Genomic DNA, 18,165 nt, shown 5'->3' with positions numbered 1-18,165 from the left:
CATGCCTAGAGCCCTAGAGCGATGATGTTCCTCCCTTTAATGACGCTTTGTTGGCTAATAAGATGGAACCCTTCCTCTGGAAATGAGGCAATACTGAATACTAGTAAATCAGTACAACTAATTTGGCTGTAGTGTGAAAGTTAATTGGGTCCTCTTTGATAGTAGTCATCTTTTTTACCTGTTGTCTTTTTCACCTAGATGGTTGTCTTTCTTTCCGTTGCTTTTTTTACCCGTTGTCTTTTTTACCTTGAGGGTTGTCTTTTTTTCCCTTACTTTTTTACCCGTTGTCTTTTTTACCGTTGCTTTTTTACCTGTTGTCTTTTTTTCCGTTGCCTTTTTTACCGTTGCCTTTTTTACCTGTTGTCTTTTTTACCGGGCTTTTTTTCCGTTGTCTTTTTTTCCGTTGCTTTTTTCACCGTATACCGCTATTGACATCTAGCAAAACATTCTTGATGAGTATCATTGCAGTTTTATTGGTGAGAAAGACTTGGAAGCACATTACACATAGCACATTACACATATAGAAATGCACGGGGGGGGGCACCCCAAATGAATTTTTTACCTAGAGATTTCCTGGTGCCTTTTTTTTCAGTGCCTTTTTTACCTAGTATAGCGATTTCCTGGTGCCTTTTTTTCCAGTGCCTTTTTCACCTAGTGCCTTTTTTACCCAGTGCCTTTTTTTCCTAGTGCCTTTTTTACCTAGTGCCTTTTTTTCCAGTGCCTTTTTTCCAGTGCCTTTATTACCGTCAGCAATTCCGAATATTATTGTCACAATATTGAAAATGATTTTTAATTTTAGAATAAAGCTCAAGCTTGCCTCCTTGTATACGAGTGGTGCTGAGGTTATTCTTCCAGTGAGCTACACATTTCTCTCTCAATTTTTCTTTGACAAGTTTAGGGTTAAATGATGATAGATTAAGGTCGAGAGAAATTGCCATATTTTTAATAAATGAATACCAAGAAAATGTTTTAGAGTTGTCTATTGCAATGGATTCGTTCAGTGCCTCAGCAAGAACATCATTCTTTGACATTAAAACATGTTGGTAATATCAGAAAGAAGCGGTTATTGAGTTCATTAAAAGCGAGAATCTCCCTTATTCGCCCAATAGAGCTATGTTGCAGGCTTTCTTAGATGTGCCTAATAAATATTTACAAAATGATATGTTCAGTTTGTCTGCAGGCTGCTTGTAAAGGTTTGCACCCAAAATCTTGTCTCAACAGATTGGATTTTTCTTGAAATAATTTTCTGGGCACCAAATTGTGGATCCATATAGGTATATAGCATTATAACGTGATCCAATAAATTTAAAGAAGTTATACATTACAATTCTTGCAGAAGAACGTGTGCTTAATCACCATATCAAACATACTGCAGACGTGATAAACTGTCACACGATGCGAGAGATTATAGATGTCTTCGATGGGTCTGTTTTTAACAATAAGCAAAATTCGACAATATACACCGTGTACGTGAGGTAACCTCTAGTACCAATTACAATCGCTGATTTCGTCCTTTACTTGTATTTTATACAGACTTATTGCTGCGCGTGATGCGTGGTCCTCACAGTTCGAATTATCTTTAATCACTGTTGTCATCACTATCGCGTCCTATTGCACCAGCGAAGACACTGCCGACAAAAGCTGCGCATGCAGGTTTAGCGAGAACAAAGACGAGTAAGAACAGCAAGAACTTTCGTTAAATCACTGACGGGGCCCTCCATATCTTTTTTCAATTCGGCAGTCTGCTTGAAATCAACCGCCTGTTTCTCCTGCATGTTCTGGAAGAAAGAATGATACCAGAATACTCGTACGTTGACAAACCATTCGTGACCAGTCTGCAATTTTTCTGAGAATGAGATATCAGCGCCATCTGAGTCGTACTAGCCATGTCTACTTACACACCGATTACCATGGTGATATTCAAAGCCAATGTCTATTCTATAACTCTTTACCCTCGTGCTTTATTCATACATTTCGTGCCATTATACTCTTTCATGCACAGATTTATTCAAACTCTACGCCGGAATCTTTCTCAAAATGAAAAATTCGCTGAATGGTCTCTTCGTGAAATCATCGACGTAATGTGACTGACAGTACACTCTTAGAAATAAAGGCTTTTGAGCTTCGAGGTTTTTGCACAACTTTTCAAGCATTTAGCTTTATCCTCCATGATATAAATCAAAATTACAACTGCACATCAAAATTCGCAATATCCTATTTTCATGGAAACTAGCCAGTGAACATGGTTCAGTGTCCAATTACATGTACCTAAGCAAATATCAATATGCTAATGGGTGAAAAATACCTAAATACAGTCAACATAGTCATTAGTTTTAATACAAGGTGTTTTCAGCAAAGAACTCGTTTCTATGGTCCCTGCGATATACGTGGAAGAATGCATACATACCATTTGCTCCTTCATTCTAGTGTATTCCTCTTCCATTTGGAGCCTCTTCTCTACCTCGTCTTTCATATCGCGCCTCATATCGGACATCATTTCTTCATTTCGTTTTTGTCTGTCTTCCAATAATTCGGCATTCCTCTTTTCTTCTTCAATTCGTTGCATTTCAAGTCCTTCCTTTTCTCTTTCGGCTTGCTCGGTCTTCCGCGTTTGCTCTATTAAGTAATGAACGTGTTGTCAATAAAACGAGTAAAACATCATTTGATACCTTATGCAATGGGTCATTCAGTGGCGTGTGCCTTTTGGATCTTATTAAACTGACCGAACGTGCTAAAGCAATGCCATTATTGACCCATATTTCTATACTTTGTACATTCGTGAACCACATTGTCTTATATTCCCTTTTTAAATGCAGGCAATATTTTATATCTTGATAAGATGCAAAAACCTAGGTGGTCAATATGTACTTTGTATTGCTCATAATTATCATAGAGGTCTTTAATAAAGATTTATTTACACACTGAGAAATCAGCTGACGTATTTCATTAGTTTTTGCCAGCCTGCACGACTTCATAATACACCCTCCTACCCACCTTCGAGCTGCCTCTCGTTTTCAGTGAGTGCATTGTCCATGGCCAGCATAACGTCTTCTTCAGCCTTCTCCTTCAGGAATTCTAACAATTTTTTTTCTTTCTGAAAGAAGAAGTTTTGTGGGGCATTACACATGCTTGGCATGATCTTAACACTGGTCATATTCAGGGTTACATTTGCACGAGGTCAACTTACAAGCGAAATCTTCCCAACACTTCAGACTTAGAAAGAACTGGATTCTTATTCTGAGATACCAGGAAAATGCATGGTTAGCTCTTAAATTTCAAAATATTCTAGAGAGGACCCCAGTTGGCGGATATCTGTCGAATAGTTCCAGCTTTATCAAGTCTCCTATTCTTTGAGGAGTGTTTTTAAGGTCATAGCAGATCTACGGTTGTCTATACACATACAACAATCATTGTACATCGACTTACCATGACGCCCAATCCACTCGTCTGTCTGTACTTGTCTTTCAAGTTGCTCATGTCAGCACGGTATTCCTCGTAACCCCCAGGACGATTGTACTCATTGACCTTCTTGGCCTGTAGCTGTTCATTAAAAGCCTGGAGTTTAGTATCACACTTCTCCTTCGACAGACGTTCGTTTTCTTCGATGTAGAATATTTTCTTCGCGTTGAGAGTTTCCTGAAGCAAAAGAAGCAAGTTACGTCATAGGGAACGTGAAGAAAAGAAAAAAATCATGTTAAATTTTGGGAAAAGCCGACAGAAATTCGAGGGTGAGGGGTGAAATTTCTCACCAAAATCTGAATTTTCTGAAATATCATCTCAGATACATTTAAATCAGGGTTTGGGTCACTTTTACCACTGTTAGGGAGTTCAGTGAGAAATTTAAACTTGCGTTTATAGAGAAATACACTAATATGTGTCACTCCTTGTGGTCTAGGCATTACAACAACCATTCCTTAAAATCTGCAATTTCTGAAAGAGGGAAAGGATCTGATGAATTTCATGGTTTTTTTCCTGAAAATTTACAATGTCTTCTTGTGCATTATCCCATAACTATAACATCGATGATATATGAGGTTCTGACCGTCTGTCATTTTGCCAAAGAACGTGTTCATTTTCTACCGGCATGCTGATGAAGTTCTCCCATTTGATTTCACAAGCCAGACCCCCTCGGCTTGTTCCTTATACACTAGTATTCTGAAACTACCAACTTTCACGACTCAGCGTGCTTTTAAACCACATAATACTCGCCAATGACTGGGACATTTTTTTAGATTGCCATACCTCAAGTACTTTGATGAACTCTTCATCGTCCTCGAGTATAACATCTGCATATATCCGCGCTGATATCTTTTTCAATATGGCTTTGTGCTCATCTTCAACGTCGTCCATTGACTCAGTTGGCATTTCGTGTTTAAAACCATCCATAGCTGGGCCGTATATCGATTCGGCTAGTTCAAGCGCTCTCCTGTTTTCCTCTGCCTTTAGGTTTTCCAGCGCCGAGGAGATATTTGGAACATCTTTGTTACGGTAGGCGTTGACGTAAGTCTCGACCAACATGGCTACCTCTGAAAAATGAACAAAATCAACAAAATCAACAAAACGAAGCATTGTTTTGATCATCCCAATGACTAAAACCCTTTCGTACCTAAAGCAGACTTTTTAAGACGTAGCAATTTACATGTAAAAAACATTTAATAGACCATTATTGGGATGTAAAGAAGACAAACCTGTCACTTTTTTGGTCAAGGCAAAACAAGGCACCATCTCCCTCAGATGATTACATTTCATGTTAAGTATGTACACTTTTAGTTTCTTTTCTTTATTATCGGAAAATATGTTAGACATTTTCTAAATTGGCATTATGAATAAATGCTTGGTGATATTTTGATGATGACCACATGTGAAAACTGCCCTGAAATCAGGGGGAATACGCATGGTCATTTTCCAGTTTTATCCAGAATTATAATACTAGTATTAAAACCGTTGATGAATTTAGTATCAAAACCATTACTTGAGCTCATCAATGTCTCAACTTGTGATCGGATTTTTTTATGCAAGTCATAGTGTCTGTTTTAATTCTAAATGAATGTTTCATTCGTCACGGCTAACTTACGACGGCCATTTATTCGTCTTCCATTCTGCAACACCTTGGACTTGCTCTCAGATAAGATGTACTGAAGCAATTTATCCATGGTTTCGATGAAGTCCTCATTCAGTTGATCATCGGCAACAGTGTCCATCTTTGACAATACACTCCTTTTGGCTGCTGGTACATCCAAGGTGAAACATTTCCTTCGCGGAAAGTACTTCTTGATTGAATTCCGTGTCTTCGCCCTCTCTCCTGTCTTGTCATCATTGTTATCAACAGTCAAGGCACTCTCGAAGTACTCGTCTGCCGTGATTTCCCTCCCGTTCTCTTCCAGGTCAATGTGGCAATCTCTAACGACGTATACCAACTCTGGGAAGAACTTATGGAAGTTGTCATCATCTCCTTCTTTCTTTGCTTTCGAAACTAAATACTTCGACATTTCAGCAGTAAAGATAGGCGAAGTTAAGGAAGGGATAAAAACGTTATAGTACATAATAAACGTACCGCCTCCTATGACGTGTGACTTTGTCTGATCACTGAAATCAAAAGATATGGCCCAATGCTCATCTTAAGCAGTATTAGAAACAAATGTAAGTGGTTTCTTGCAGCCCTAACGGGTATGTCGCCAGTCCATTCATAGTATTTCTGCACAAGAAAAACAATTCACTCTGTAGAATTAAAAGCTAAGAAGGGTCTAAATAAATGGTCTAATGATTCAGAAAGGATACTTCAGCTTCTCAAATGCAACTTCGTCAATTGCCTTTAATCCATTGTAGATCATGGTGTCGGACAGAAGGCAGGTAAGAACAAAAAACATCGCGTCACGTTGCGTGTCACCCTAAACATATATACACTTATTTTGACTATCTAAATGCAATCGCAATGCTAAATGCAATCGGAATGTGTACTCTATTTATATTATATGCATATGAGCTGATCATCTGAACAATCTAATGACTTCAAATGGCTCGATCCTTCTTTGCCATGCTTTGTCCGATTCTGACATGGTAGGAAGTTTCAGGTACTTAAAGGGGAACTATACGCAGGAGTGTGGGGCTAATTTGGTCATCTTCGAGTGACTAGTATACACAGTAAGGGCCCCTGGTCATGTCGTCAGACTCAGCACTAAATATATTCCTCGTACAAGCGTGAATCATTTCGACGTAATGTGAGATGTGGGAGACCTCTATTGGCGACTTCGTATAACTTTATCTTGCCTACCTATCTGCTGCCTATATTGTCCCTTTAAGACTTTGAAGTTTCCGATGAAATACAGCATTTCGTTTTTGACCAGACTAGGATTTATTGGGACTTATAATCTCTATCTTCTACGAGGATCTGTTCAGCTCTCTTCCTCGCTCAATACTAAGGGCAATGGGCTTTAAACACGTTGAAAAATATACATCACGCTACCTTTTTCGTATCGCCGACGCCTTCTGTGTCCAGCAGAGCAAGCTTGCAGTCAGGTAAGCTTGGATGATCAATTATCATCAGCCACGATCCCTTGGTTTGAGGCTCGCACTTGTGACCAACTGTAAACTCTTAGATGAAAAATAATTACCAATTTAAATGCAGTATATAATGATTGCAGGTACTAACATATAATGTAAATATGGATACCTAAAAAAGACTAAAGCAGTTGGTGATCCGTAATCCTCGTTTGTTTCTCGAAAGTATTTCTACGTGTCAATCCGTCGATGATTTCAGGATGTGACCAATCAGCAAATATTACATTTTGAGAAAACTCCACTCAAACAATGTAAAAGATTCCGTATAGTTTGAAATCAAGAAATGTCCGGAAAACACATATTTTTGGCACTTAATTTCCTTTTTCTCTAGGTAAGGACCTCCTACACCCATTTGATAGGAGGGTTAAAATTAGTTAGTTGCTTCTTGGAGAGAGGCGCACTGAAAAATCGTTGTGCTTTGCCCCCACCCCAAAGCCACCATACCCACATACAGGTTATCTTTGCCTATAACGTCTTCTATACCTTCTTGTACAACTGAAGATGTACCATACATTTAATTAGGCCCACCCACAAAGGGGTATTATCAGGAGTGGGTGTGAATACTCAAGAAATCTTCGTAGTAAACTCCGCCCTCTAGGCCTCGTCTTGCTCGGTTACATATGATTATTCAAGAACCACTATTATGTACCCCCATCGAGCCTCATTGCCATGTCACCCAAAGACGTTATAGGCAAGGATAACCTGTATATACAACAAAGCGTACGAATTACCAAGTATTACAGTCTACATGATATTTCGTCATAATTATCATTTTGATGAGATAATTATCTTTTAAATTTCTTTAAATATTAAACCACTAATATATGCCTAACATATACTAACTTGGCCCCTTAGCCACTTCGGACAACCTATTCAGTAAATAGGATTTGCCAGTTCTGTAAGCTCCAACAGCCGAAACGACCACAAGTTTCTGAGTGACTTGCTTTAATTCATCAAGCACCTCCTTATTCAACGCCGGCAGATATTTTCCGTCAGGATCCCTCTCGGTTTTAATGAAATTCTTGGCACCATTGAAGATTGTTTGGGACTGGAATGACGAAGCACTGTCCATGGAAAAGCAATATACAAGTCGAAATAACAAATTAGATGACGTCATAGGGAGGCCGATCGGGGCATTATTGTCAGATCCAAGTTCCCATAGCCTTTGGTTTGACCTTGTTGGAAGCTACAGTGTAATATGTAAAGTCAAGGACTTGGTGAGCCCCCCTTTAGGTCGGGGAGCACCCCCGATCCCCTACGATAGCGTAACGTTTTTACCCAGTACAATGGAGGGGAAACCCCCCCAAAAACCCCCCAAACCCCCCATGTTGGGACCATCCATAGTTCCTTCCGACACATTTTTGTTTTGGTAATGTAATACATTGTGATTGTCCTTATTCACGGGAATCGGGCGTTTCCAGTGATATACGACACAAATGGGTTGTCCTCATGCATTCACTTTGGAAACGCATTTTAAAATAGATGTTACGTCCTGTTAATGGGGCACGTCATCATCGCGTACATTTGGGAAAAACTCCCTAACGAGACCGGAGCAGACGGCTGAAAGTAGTTTAATTATTGGCCGCTAGGGTGCAGTATGTCGCTCACCCGAATTTTTCACGCAACTATAGCTAAATAGAGCTAGTTCTAGTTTGTGATTCATTTTGATACTTCAGATTTGGGCAGTAGACCAATATGCATGTAACTTAGTCGTCAGTGTGGTTTTAAGCAGGGAAAACGTATTTGTTTTTCTTAAAGTGCCTTTTTGGACGGGTGTGTGCGATTGTTTTGTTTATGTCACGTGACCTCGACCATGTCGACACAAAATTGAAATAAACCACCCTTTTCTGTCATTATTTAGGACGGAATATTTCCCTAATAAAAATATAAATATAATAAGCCAATTTCTTAGGCATATGTAGCGAATTCCCATGAAGATTTAAATTAGATGTTCTTTAACCTGCTACAACTGGTCTGATTTATTAATTCAGCGCCATTTTGAAAAAACAAAACAAAATTGTTTGTAGGATATACAATAGTTACTCTCGTTATTTCTCATCATTATACTCCCGCACACGCGTGTATCTTAAGAGACCCTCCTAAGAAGGGGGGCTTAGTAAATATATAATATGTAAAGTCAAGGACTTGGTGAGCCCCCCTTTAGGTCGGGGGAGCACCCCCGAACCCCCCTATGATAGCGTAACATGTTTACCCAGTACACCCCCCCCCAACCCCCCCATGTTGGGACCATCCAAAGTTCCTTCCGACACATTTTTGTTTTGGTAATGTAATACATTGTGATTGTCCTTATTTAAGGGAATCGGGCGTTTCCAGTGATATACGACACAAATGGGTTGTCCTCATGCATTCACTTTGGAAACGCATTTTAAAATAGATGTTACGTCCTGTTAATGGGGCACGTCATCATCGCGTACATTTGGGAAAAACTCCCTAACGAGACCGGAGCAGACGGCTGAAAGTAGTTTAATTATTGGCCGCTAGGGTGCAGTATGTCGCTCACCCAAATTTTTCACGCAACTTTTGCTAAATAGAGCTAGTTCTAGTTTGTTGTTCACTTTGATACTTCAGATTTGGGTAGTAGACCAAAATAACTTAGTCGTCAGTGTGGTTTTAAGCAGGAAAAACGTATTTGTTTTTCTTAAAGTGCCGTTTTTGGACGGGTGTGTGCGATTGTTTTGTTTATGTCACGTTACCTCGACCATGTCGACACAAAATTGAAATAAACCAGCCTTTTCTGTCATTATTTAGGACGGATATTTCCCTAATAAAAATATAAATATAATTGGTCAATTTCTTAGGCATATAATGTAGCGAATTCCCATGAAGATTTAAATTAATTTCAACCAATGGGATAGCAACCACCACCGGAAGATCGCGGAGAAATCGTAAACTAAACGGAGTTAATTCAGCGCCATTTTAAAAAACCAAAAAAAATTGTTCGTAGGATATACAATAGTTACTCTCGTTATTTCTCATCATTATACTCCCGTACACGCGTGTATCTTAAGAGACCCTCCTAAGAAGGGGGCTTATGAACTGTTTATAAGCCCCCTTCTTAGGAGGGTCTCTTAAGATACACGCGTGTGCGGGAGTATAATGATGAGAAATAATGAGCGTAACTGTTGTATATCAGCCACAATCCCTTGGTTTGAGGCTCGCACTTGTCACCAACTGTAAACTCTTAGATGACAAATAACTACCAATTTAAATGCAGTATATAATGATTGCAGGTACTAACATAATATGTAAAGTCAAGGACTTGGTGACCCCACTTTAGGTCGGGGGAGCACCCCCGAACCCCCCTACGATAGCGTGACGTTTTTACCCAGTACAATGGAGGGGAACCCCCCCCCCCCCAGCCCCCTATGTTGGGACCATCCATAGTTCCTTCCGACACATTTTTGTTTTGGTAATGTAATACATTGGGTGATTTCAAAGTTGGTTTTGGATTTTGTGTTGGTTGTTAGTGTCAGTTTTATTCTTAATTTCTACCCCTAAAAACCTATGTCTGGATAAGACCAATTCGAGGTTTTAGTTTCACACCAACACCTGGTTTTATCTAAACACCTAAAACCTGGGCTGAAACTAAGAAGAAGTTTTATTCTGCAGTGCAGGTAAAACTAACACCAAGATCGACAGAGATAAAACCTTGGAAAAACCAAACATGCATGTTGTTGTCGTTGTTACTGTTGTTTCCCTATTGTAACCGCTTCCGATCTATATAAATTTGGTCGTCTTCTTTCACGTCCATCATCATTCCCATCAGCGTTCAAAATACCAGCAACTACTTCTTTAAATGGTACGAACAACATGATTTTTTTTTTCTTAACACCAACACCAACTTTGTAATCCACTTGGTGTTAATGCCTAAGGTGTTAGTTTTATTGGTAATACAAAATGCACTACAAATCTTCCAAATATAACACCGAGCTGGGATTAAGATCAGACCTTGGTGTTCCAATTGGTTTCAGTGTGAAACTAAAACCTAATTTGAAATAGGATAATGCTAAATCTGAGTGTCAAAACTAACACCAGAACTGATTTCATTTCTGGTGTTGTGGAGAGTTTTAGTTTTAGTCCAGGTGTTAGTTTTTGACACTAAAACCATCCCTTAGTTTTAACTAGCTAAAACCGGACATAATGCTAAAACCAACAAACACCAACTTTGAAATAGGATGAAACTAAAACCCGCTTCATTTCAATGCTGGCTTAATCAAGGGTTTTAGTGTTCCATTTAGTTTTAAAACTAAATCTAAAAACTGACTTTGAAATCACCCATTGTGATTGTCCTTATTCACGGGAATCGGGCGTTTCCAGTGATATACGACACAAATGGGTTGTCCTCATGCATTCACTTTGGAAACGCATTTTAAAATAGATGTTACGTCCTGTTAATGGGGCACGTCATCATCGCGTAGGGAAAAACTCCCTAACGAGACCGGAGCAGACGGCTGAAAGTAGTTTACTTATTGGCCGCTAGGGTGCAGAATGTACCCCGCTCACCCGAATTTTTCACGCAACTATAGCCAAATAGAGCTAGTTCTATAGTTTGTGATTCATTTTGATGCTTCAGATTTGGGCAGTAGACCAATATAACTTCGTCATCAGTGTGGTTATAAGCAGGAAAAACGTATTTGTTTTTTCTTAAAGTGTCTTTTTTGGACGTGTGCGTTGGATTGTTTTGTTTATGTCACGTGACCTCGACCATGTCGACACAAAATTGAAATAAACCACCATTTTCTGTCATTATTTAAGACGGAATATTCCCCTTATAAAAATATAAATATAATTGGCCAATTTCTTAGACATATGTAGCGAATTCCTATATGAAGATTTGAATTAATTTCAACCAATGGGATAGCAACCACCACCGGAAGATCGCGGAGAAATCGTAAACTAAACGGAGTTAATTCAGCGCCATTTTGAAAAACCAAAAAAAATTGTTTGTAGGATATACAATAGTTACTCTCATTATTTCTCATCATTATACTCCCGCACACGCGTGTATCTTAAGAGCCCCTCCTAAAGAGGGGCTTATAATGTAAATATGGATACCTAAAAAAGACTAAAGCAGTTGGTGATCCGTAATCCTCGTTTGTTTCTCGAAAATATTTCTACGTGTCAATCCGCTTATAAACAGTTCATAAGCCCCCCTTCTTAGGAGGGGCTCTTAAGATACACGCGTGTGCGGGAGTATAATGATGAGAAATAACGAGAGTAACTATTGTATATCCTACAAACAATTTTTTTTGGTTTTTCAAAATAAATATTCATGGGAATTCGCTACATATGCCTAAGAAATTGGCCAATTATATTTATATTTTTATGAGGGAAATATCCGTCCTAAATAATGACAGAAAATGGTGGTTTTATATCAATTTTGTGTCGACATGGTCGTGGTCACGTGACATAAACAAAACAATCGCACACACCCGTCCAAAAAAGGCACTTTAAGGAAAAGTAATACGATTTCCCTGCTTAAAACCACACTGACGACTAAGATATATATGTCTACTGCCCAAATCTGAAGTATCAAAATGATACTGAATCACAAACTAGAACTAGCTCTATTTGGCTACAGTTGCGTGAAAAATTCGGGTGAGCGACATACTGCACCTGAGCGGCCAATTATTAAACTACTTTCAGCTGTCTGCTCCGGTCTCGTTAGGGAGTTTTTCCCAAATGTACGCGATGATGACGTGCCCCATTAACAGGACGTGACATCTATTTTAAAATGCGTTTCCAAAGTGAATGCATGAGGACAACCCATTTGTGTCGTATATCACTGGAAACGCCCGATTCATGTGAATAAGGACAATCACAATGTATTACATTACCAAAACAAAAATGTGTCGGAAGGAACTATGGATGGTCCCAACATGGGGGGTTTGGGGGAAGGGGGTTCCCCTCCATTGTACTGGGTAAAAACGTTACGCTATCGTAGGGGGGTTCGGGGGTGCTCCCCCGACCTAAAGGGGGCTCACCAAGTCCTTGACTTTACATATTAAGCCCCCCTTTAGGAGGGGCTCTTAAGATACACGCGTGTGCGGGAGTATATAATGATGAGAAATAAAGAGAGAGAGTAACTATTTTATATCCTACAAACATTTTTTTTTGGTTTTTCAAAATGGCGCTCAATTAATATATCAGACCAGTTTTAACAGGTTAAAGAACATCTAATTTAAATCTTCATGGGAATTCGCTACATATGCTTAAGAAATTGGCTTATTATATTTATATTTTTATAAGGGAAATATTCTGTCCTAAATAATGACAGAAAAGGGTGGTTTATTTCAATTTTGTGTCGACATGGTAGAGGTCACGTGACATAAACAAAACAATCCAACACACACGTCCAAAAAAGACACTTTAAGAAAAACAAATACGTTTTTCCTGCTTATAACCACACTGATGACGAAGTTATATTGGTCTACTGCCCAAATCTGAAGTATCAAAATGAATCACAAACTAGAACTAGCTCTTTTTAGCTATAGTTGCGTGAAAAATTCGGGTGAGCGACATTCTGCACCCTAGCGGCCAATAATTAAACTACTTTCAGCCGTCTGCTCCGGTCTCGTTAGTGAGTTTTTCCCAAATGTACGCGATGATGACGTGCCCCATTAACAGGACGTAACATCTATTTTAAAATGCGTTTCCAAAGTGAATGCATGAGGACAACCAATTTGTGTCGTATATCACTGGAAACACCCGACTCCCGTGAATAAGGACAATCACAATGTATTACATTACCAAAACAAAAATGTGTCGGAAGGAACTATGGATGGTCCCAACATGGGGGGTTTGGGGGGTTGGGGGGTTTCCCCTCCATTGTACTGGGTAAAAACGTTACGCTATCGTAGGGGGGTTCGGGGGTGCTCCCCCGACCTAAAGGGGGCTCACCAAGTCCTTGACTTTACATATTAAGCCCCCCTTTAGGAGGGGCTCTTACGATACACGCGTGTGCGGGAGTATATAATGATGAAAAATAAAGAGAGAGAGTAACTATTTTATATCCTACAAACATTTTTTTTTGGTTTTTCACAATGGCGCTCAATTAATAAGTCAGACCAGTTGTAAAAGGTTAAGGAACATCTAATTTAAATCTTCATGGGAATTCGCTACATATGCTTAAGAAATTGGTCAATTATATTTATATTTTTATAAGGGAAATATTCTGTCCTAAATAATGACAGAAAAGGGTGGTTTATTTCAATTTTGTGTCGACATGGTCGGGGTCACGTGACATAAACAAAAAAATCCAACGCACACGCCCAAAAAAGGCACTTTAAGAAAAACAAATACGTTTTTACTGCTTATAACCACACTGATGACGAAGTTATATTGGTCTACTGCCCAAATCTGAAGTATCAAAATGAATCACAAACTAAAACTAGCTCTTTTTAGCTATAGTTGCGTGAAAAATTCGGGTGAGCGACATTCTATACCCTAGCGGCCAATAATTAAACTACTTTCAGCCGTCTGCTCCGGTCTCGTTAGTGAGTTTTTCCCAAATGTACGCGATGATGACGTGCCCCATTAACAGGACGTAACATCTATTTTAAAATGCGTTTCCAAAGTGAATGCATGAGGACAACCAATTTGTGTCGTATATCACTGGAAACACCCGACTCCCGTGAATAAGGACAATCACAATGTATTACATTACCAAAACAAAAATGTGTCGGAAGGAACTATGGATGGTCCCAACATGGGGGGTTTGGGGGGGTTGGGGGGTTTCCCCTCCATTGTACTGGGTAAAAACGTTACGCTATCGTAGGGGGGTTCGGGGGTGCTCCCCCGACCTAAAGGGGGCTCACCAAGTCCTTGACTTTACATATTAAGCCCCCCTTTAGGAGGGGCTCTTACGATACACGCGTGTGCGGGAGTATATAATGATGAGAAATAAAGAGAGAGAGTAACTATTTTATATCCTACAAACATTTTTTTTTGGTTTTTCACAATGGCGCTCAATTAATAAGTCCGACCAGTTGTAAAAGGTTAAGGAACATCTAATTTAAATCTTCATGGGAATTCGCTACATATGCTTAAGAAATTGGCCAATTATATTTATATTTTTATAAGGGAAATATTCTGTCCTAAATAATGACAGAAAAGGGTGGTTTATTTCAATTTTGTGTCGACATGGTAGAGGTCACGTGACATAAACAAAAAAATCCAACGCACACGCCCAAAAAAGGCACTTTAAGAAAAACAAATACGTTTTTTCTGCTTATAACCACACTGATGACGAAGTTATATTGGTCTACTGCCCAAATCTGAAGTATCAAAATGAATCACAAACTAAAACTAGCTCTTTTTAGCTATAGTTGCGTGAAAAATTCGGGTGAGCGACATTCTATACCCTAGCGGCCAATAATTAAACTACTTTCAGCCGTCTGCTCCGGTCTCGTTAGTGAGTTTTTCCCAAATGTACGCGATGATGACGTGCCCCATTAACAGGACGTAACATCTATTTTAAAATGCGTTTCCAAAGTGAATGCATGAGGACAACCAATTTGTGTCGTATATCACTGGAAACACCCGATTCCCGTGAATAAGGACAATCACAATGTATTACATTACCAAAACAAAAATGTGTCGGAAGGAACTATGGATGGTCCCAACATGGGGGGTTTGGGGGGGTTGGGGGGTTTCCCCTCCATTGTACTGGGTAAAAACGTTACGCTATCGTAGGGGGGTTCGGGCGGGCTCCCCCGACCTAAAGGGGAGCTCACTAAGTCCTTGACTTTACATATTATATATTTACTAGTTCAGCATCATAATAATTGATTTGCCACCTCCACTCCTAGCTAAGTCACTTCAGCCTCAGGTAAAACATTCCAGATTTCATTAACGCAAAGTATACAGAAATTTTGCAGCGCTTCCCTTTAGTCAAAATAACATTCATAGGCGAAATATCATACCATCTCTTTACCAGCCATTTCCAATACCTTGAAATCTATGGGGATTCCCCTGCGAGCAGTGCACCTGCCAGCAACACAATTCCCAACTTCATTTTGGATCTCATTTCGATGATTTCGTTTCAATTCGAAGATTTCGTTTCATTTCGAAGATTTCATTTCGATCTGTCATGCACTTAGGTAACCATTGCCATCATGTTTATAAATTTGCAACTTCACTTGTTTGCAGGCAGATAACGAGGTCAGGTCTGTGTTCCATTAAGTCTTCCATTATTTGCGCAACACTCGTAACATTATTAGGAAAGTGAAATATCATACCATCTCTTTACCAGCCATTTCTAATACCATTAAATCTATGGGGATTCCTCTGCGACTTGATGACTTCCACCAGGACAAAGGATAATTGAAAAATTATGGATCTGCAATAAACATTGCACTTGGATAGGGTGTAACCATAGGTCTCAGTAATCTACAACCCATGCCCAAAACTGCCTCTTTAGGCGCAAAAAATCATTAATGGAGAACACCATCAGTGAACCTACAAGTGACGGCGGAATGTGGGCAAGCAGGGTCATTATCAGGGGCGTGTACAGGAATTTGGCTGGGGGGGGGGGGGGGGGCGGTCACAATGGCGAGCGCCGAATGCGCGAGAAACTAAATTCGCGCATCGAAACGTAGATGCTCTGAGATGCGATTTCAGACCATTTTCGACATTAAAAATCACCGTTACTGAAGGTAATTTTAGAAATGTAGATGCGATTTCAGGCCATTCCTATAAATAAATAAACGATAAACTATATCAGAAAGCATCGAGTAGGAAATATTTTCCTGGTATTTGAGGCCACAATAGGTTGAAATATTTCAACGGCATTAAAAAATCGTTGGCCGTCAAGAGTGGGGGGGGGCGAGTTAAAAATGCGGTTTCCAGGCATCTTGTGGGATGTACTTGAAGGAAAAAAAATGTGTGTTCTGCGCGAGCAGGGGGAGGGGGGACCTCCTGGACCCCCTGGACACGCCCCTGATTATCCTCTTGTCTAGATATAATTAGCACGCCAAGTTTTCCTTAAAGTACGATGAAATCAATTTGAAAAGTCGAAATGATTTAGCGGATCGAACAATCAGAAGCATAGTCTGTAGTCATATACGTTAGAACTTATACTCACACTCGCCATTTTCGTCTTCGACAGCTATTTGTGTAATACTGCAATGTCTTGATCTCCCTCGACAGCCTGGTTTACGCCCGGAATGACGAAAATCCTGGTATGGGCCGCTTATAATAACGTTGTCCGCTCTCCAAGCAGATCTAAGGAATAATTGATATTCTTTCTGCCAGAACTAATATCCATTATACCGTGAGGTCCCGGATGTGACACACAAAATGTGATGATATCGGAATCAGCAGATCAAGAGCGATCGATCAGTCCCCATAAAATCTACATAGAAAACCCACAAATATATAACCCAGGACATAAAAGAGTGATACTTGTATTATTTTTCCGATTGTGTTAAAAAGTTAATTTTGGGCTGATCCCGGGCCCGACCCCATATCTTCACTCGCCTGTTATCCACTTCACGAATCGTGGAGTAGCGGATACAAAATGGTGGCCGGTGTTGTTGGCAGCCGTGAAACGAAGTACATGTAGCATACGAGACTGCACAGGAGTCTAGAGGGGATAGAGTCCAAACATGCCATTTTGAACAATAAATGCCCACGGGGATTTTCAATGGGAATCACCGAAAGCTGGTTTGTTTTTTTTAAAAGGGCTAGTAATGGGCTTCTGGTATCAATATTCGTGATGTCTAACTTACACTTTCTCCACAAAATCCCCACCGATTTTGACGAAGATTTTTATGCAGTAAAAAAGAAATATCGTTCCCGTAAAAGAGACACATTATTATTCAAGAGATGAGTAACCAGTTTTAGGACGAAAGGAGGGTGCAGTTTTGAACCTGCAGCATAAAATGGCACATGTCGTCAAAAATCGTATTGGTCCTCTTGTACCTCTTGAGGTCCTCATGAGGTCAAAGGTGAAAAAGAGCCCTATAATACATACGTAAAACAGTTTATTATCAGACCAGTCTGCAAAAATATCGTAGACAGGGCATGCACTTGGTGAACGTGTGGTCATCCCTAAAAATAGCACGGGATCGTCTGATCGAAACTAGCCTAGTTTCGATGATCACGCGATCGTCTGATCATCGAAACTAGCCTAGTTTCGATGATCACGCGATCCCGCGCTATTTTTAGGGATGATCAGACGTTCACCAAGTGCATGCCCTGTGTTATCGGTCGATCAGCTGTCTGGTGACTTGTGCCGCCAGGCTTAACGGGAAAATAATCTTGACACATGCAGCACCTTGAACCTCGTGGTATCATACTCAAAGTATATCTTGATAAGTTGCAAAAACCTTTCTGGTCAATGTACAAGTGCTGTGCATGGTTCATTGTGTTGTGTGGTTGCGACTTTGAACATTCACTCGCCCGATTTGGGGGCAGAATTTTACCAAATTAAATTTACTTCCCCAAGACTATCTCGAAAAACATGTCTTTCATGCATGTAGTCTTTATTTACCGAAGTTGCAGTGTAATTTATTCTTGATACACGTATGCAATTTCTGTCCTCTCCAGATGTTAATCTTGCTGACTAATGCCTGTTCATTGGCT

The 18,165-nt window shown here is 39.8% G+C and overlaps 1 protein-coding gene across 2 annotated transcripts; it reads right to left on the bottom strand.

Annotated features, from left to right (window-relative positions):
* Positions 1 to 295: 295 nt before the first annotated feature.
* Positions 296 to 16,802, bottom strand: LOC135489788 (guanylate-binding protein 1-like). Of its 2 annotated transcripts, XM_064775333.1 has the most exons (10): positions 16,664 to 16,802; positions 7,402 to 7,606; positions 6,464 to 6,591; positions 5,779 to 5,888; positions 5,075 to 5,502; positions 4,243 to 4,526; positions 3,427 to 3,636; positions 2,995 to 3,094; positions 2,408 to 2,616; positions 296 to 1,778 (listed from the first exon to the last, which is right to left on the bottom strand). In XM_064775333.1, exons 1-10 carry the CDS (start codon positions 16,670 to 16,672, stop codon positions 1,656 to 1,658), a joined length of 1,806 nt encoding a protein of 601 aa, XP_064631403.1. In that variant the 5' UTR covers positions 16,673 to 16,802; the 3' UTR covers positions 296 to 1,655. The 2 variants fall into 2 exon arrangements, with proteins under 2 accessions (XP_064631403.1, XP_064631405.1); XM_064775335.1 differs by lacking the exon at positions 7,402 to 7,606 and having other exon boundaries at positions 16,664 to 16,784.
* Positions 16,803 to 18,165: the final 1,363 nt, after the last annotated feature.

This window comes from Lineus longissimus, chromosome 6 (genome assembly GCF_910592395.1).
Source record: "Lineus longissimus chromosome 6, tnLinLong1.2, whole genome shotgun sequence".
Taxonomy (NCBI): domain Eukaryota; kingdom Metazoa; phylum Nemertea; class Pilidiophora; order Heteronemertea; family Lineidae; genus Lineus; species Lineus longissimus.
This window is presented reverse-complemented; position numbering and strand designations above follow the sequence as displayed.

Coding starts and splice junctions, on each gene's coding strand:
- LOC135489788 (XM_064775333.1), bottom strand. Junction 5,503..5,778: donor GTTGCATTTGAGAAGCTGAA/GTATCCTTTCTG, acceptor AACTTCGCCTAT/CTTTACTGCTGAAATGTCGA. Junction 3,095..3,426: donor CGAGTGGATTGGGCGTCATG/GTAAGTCGATGT, acceptor TTCTTCTTTCAG/AAAGAAAAAAAATTGTTAGA.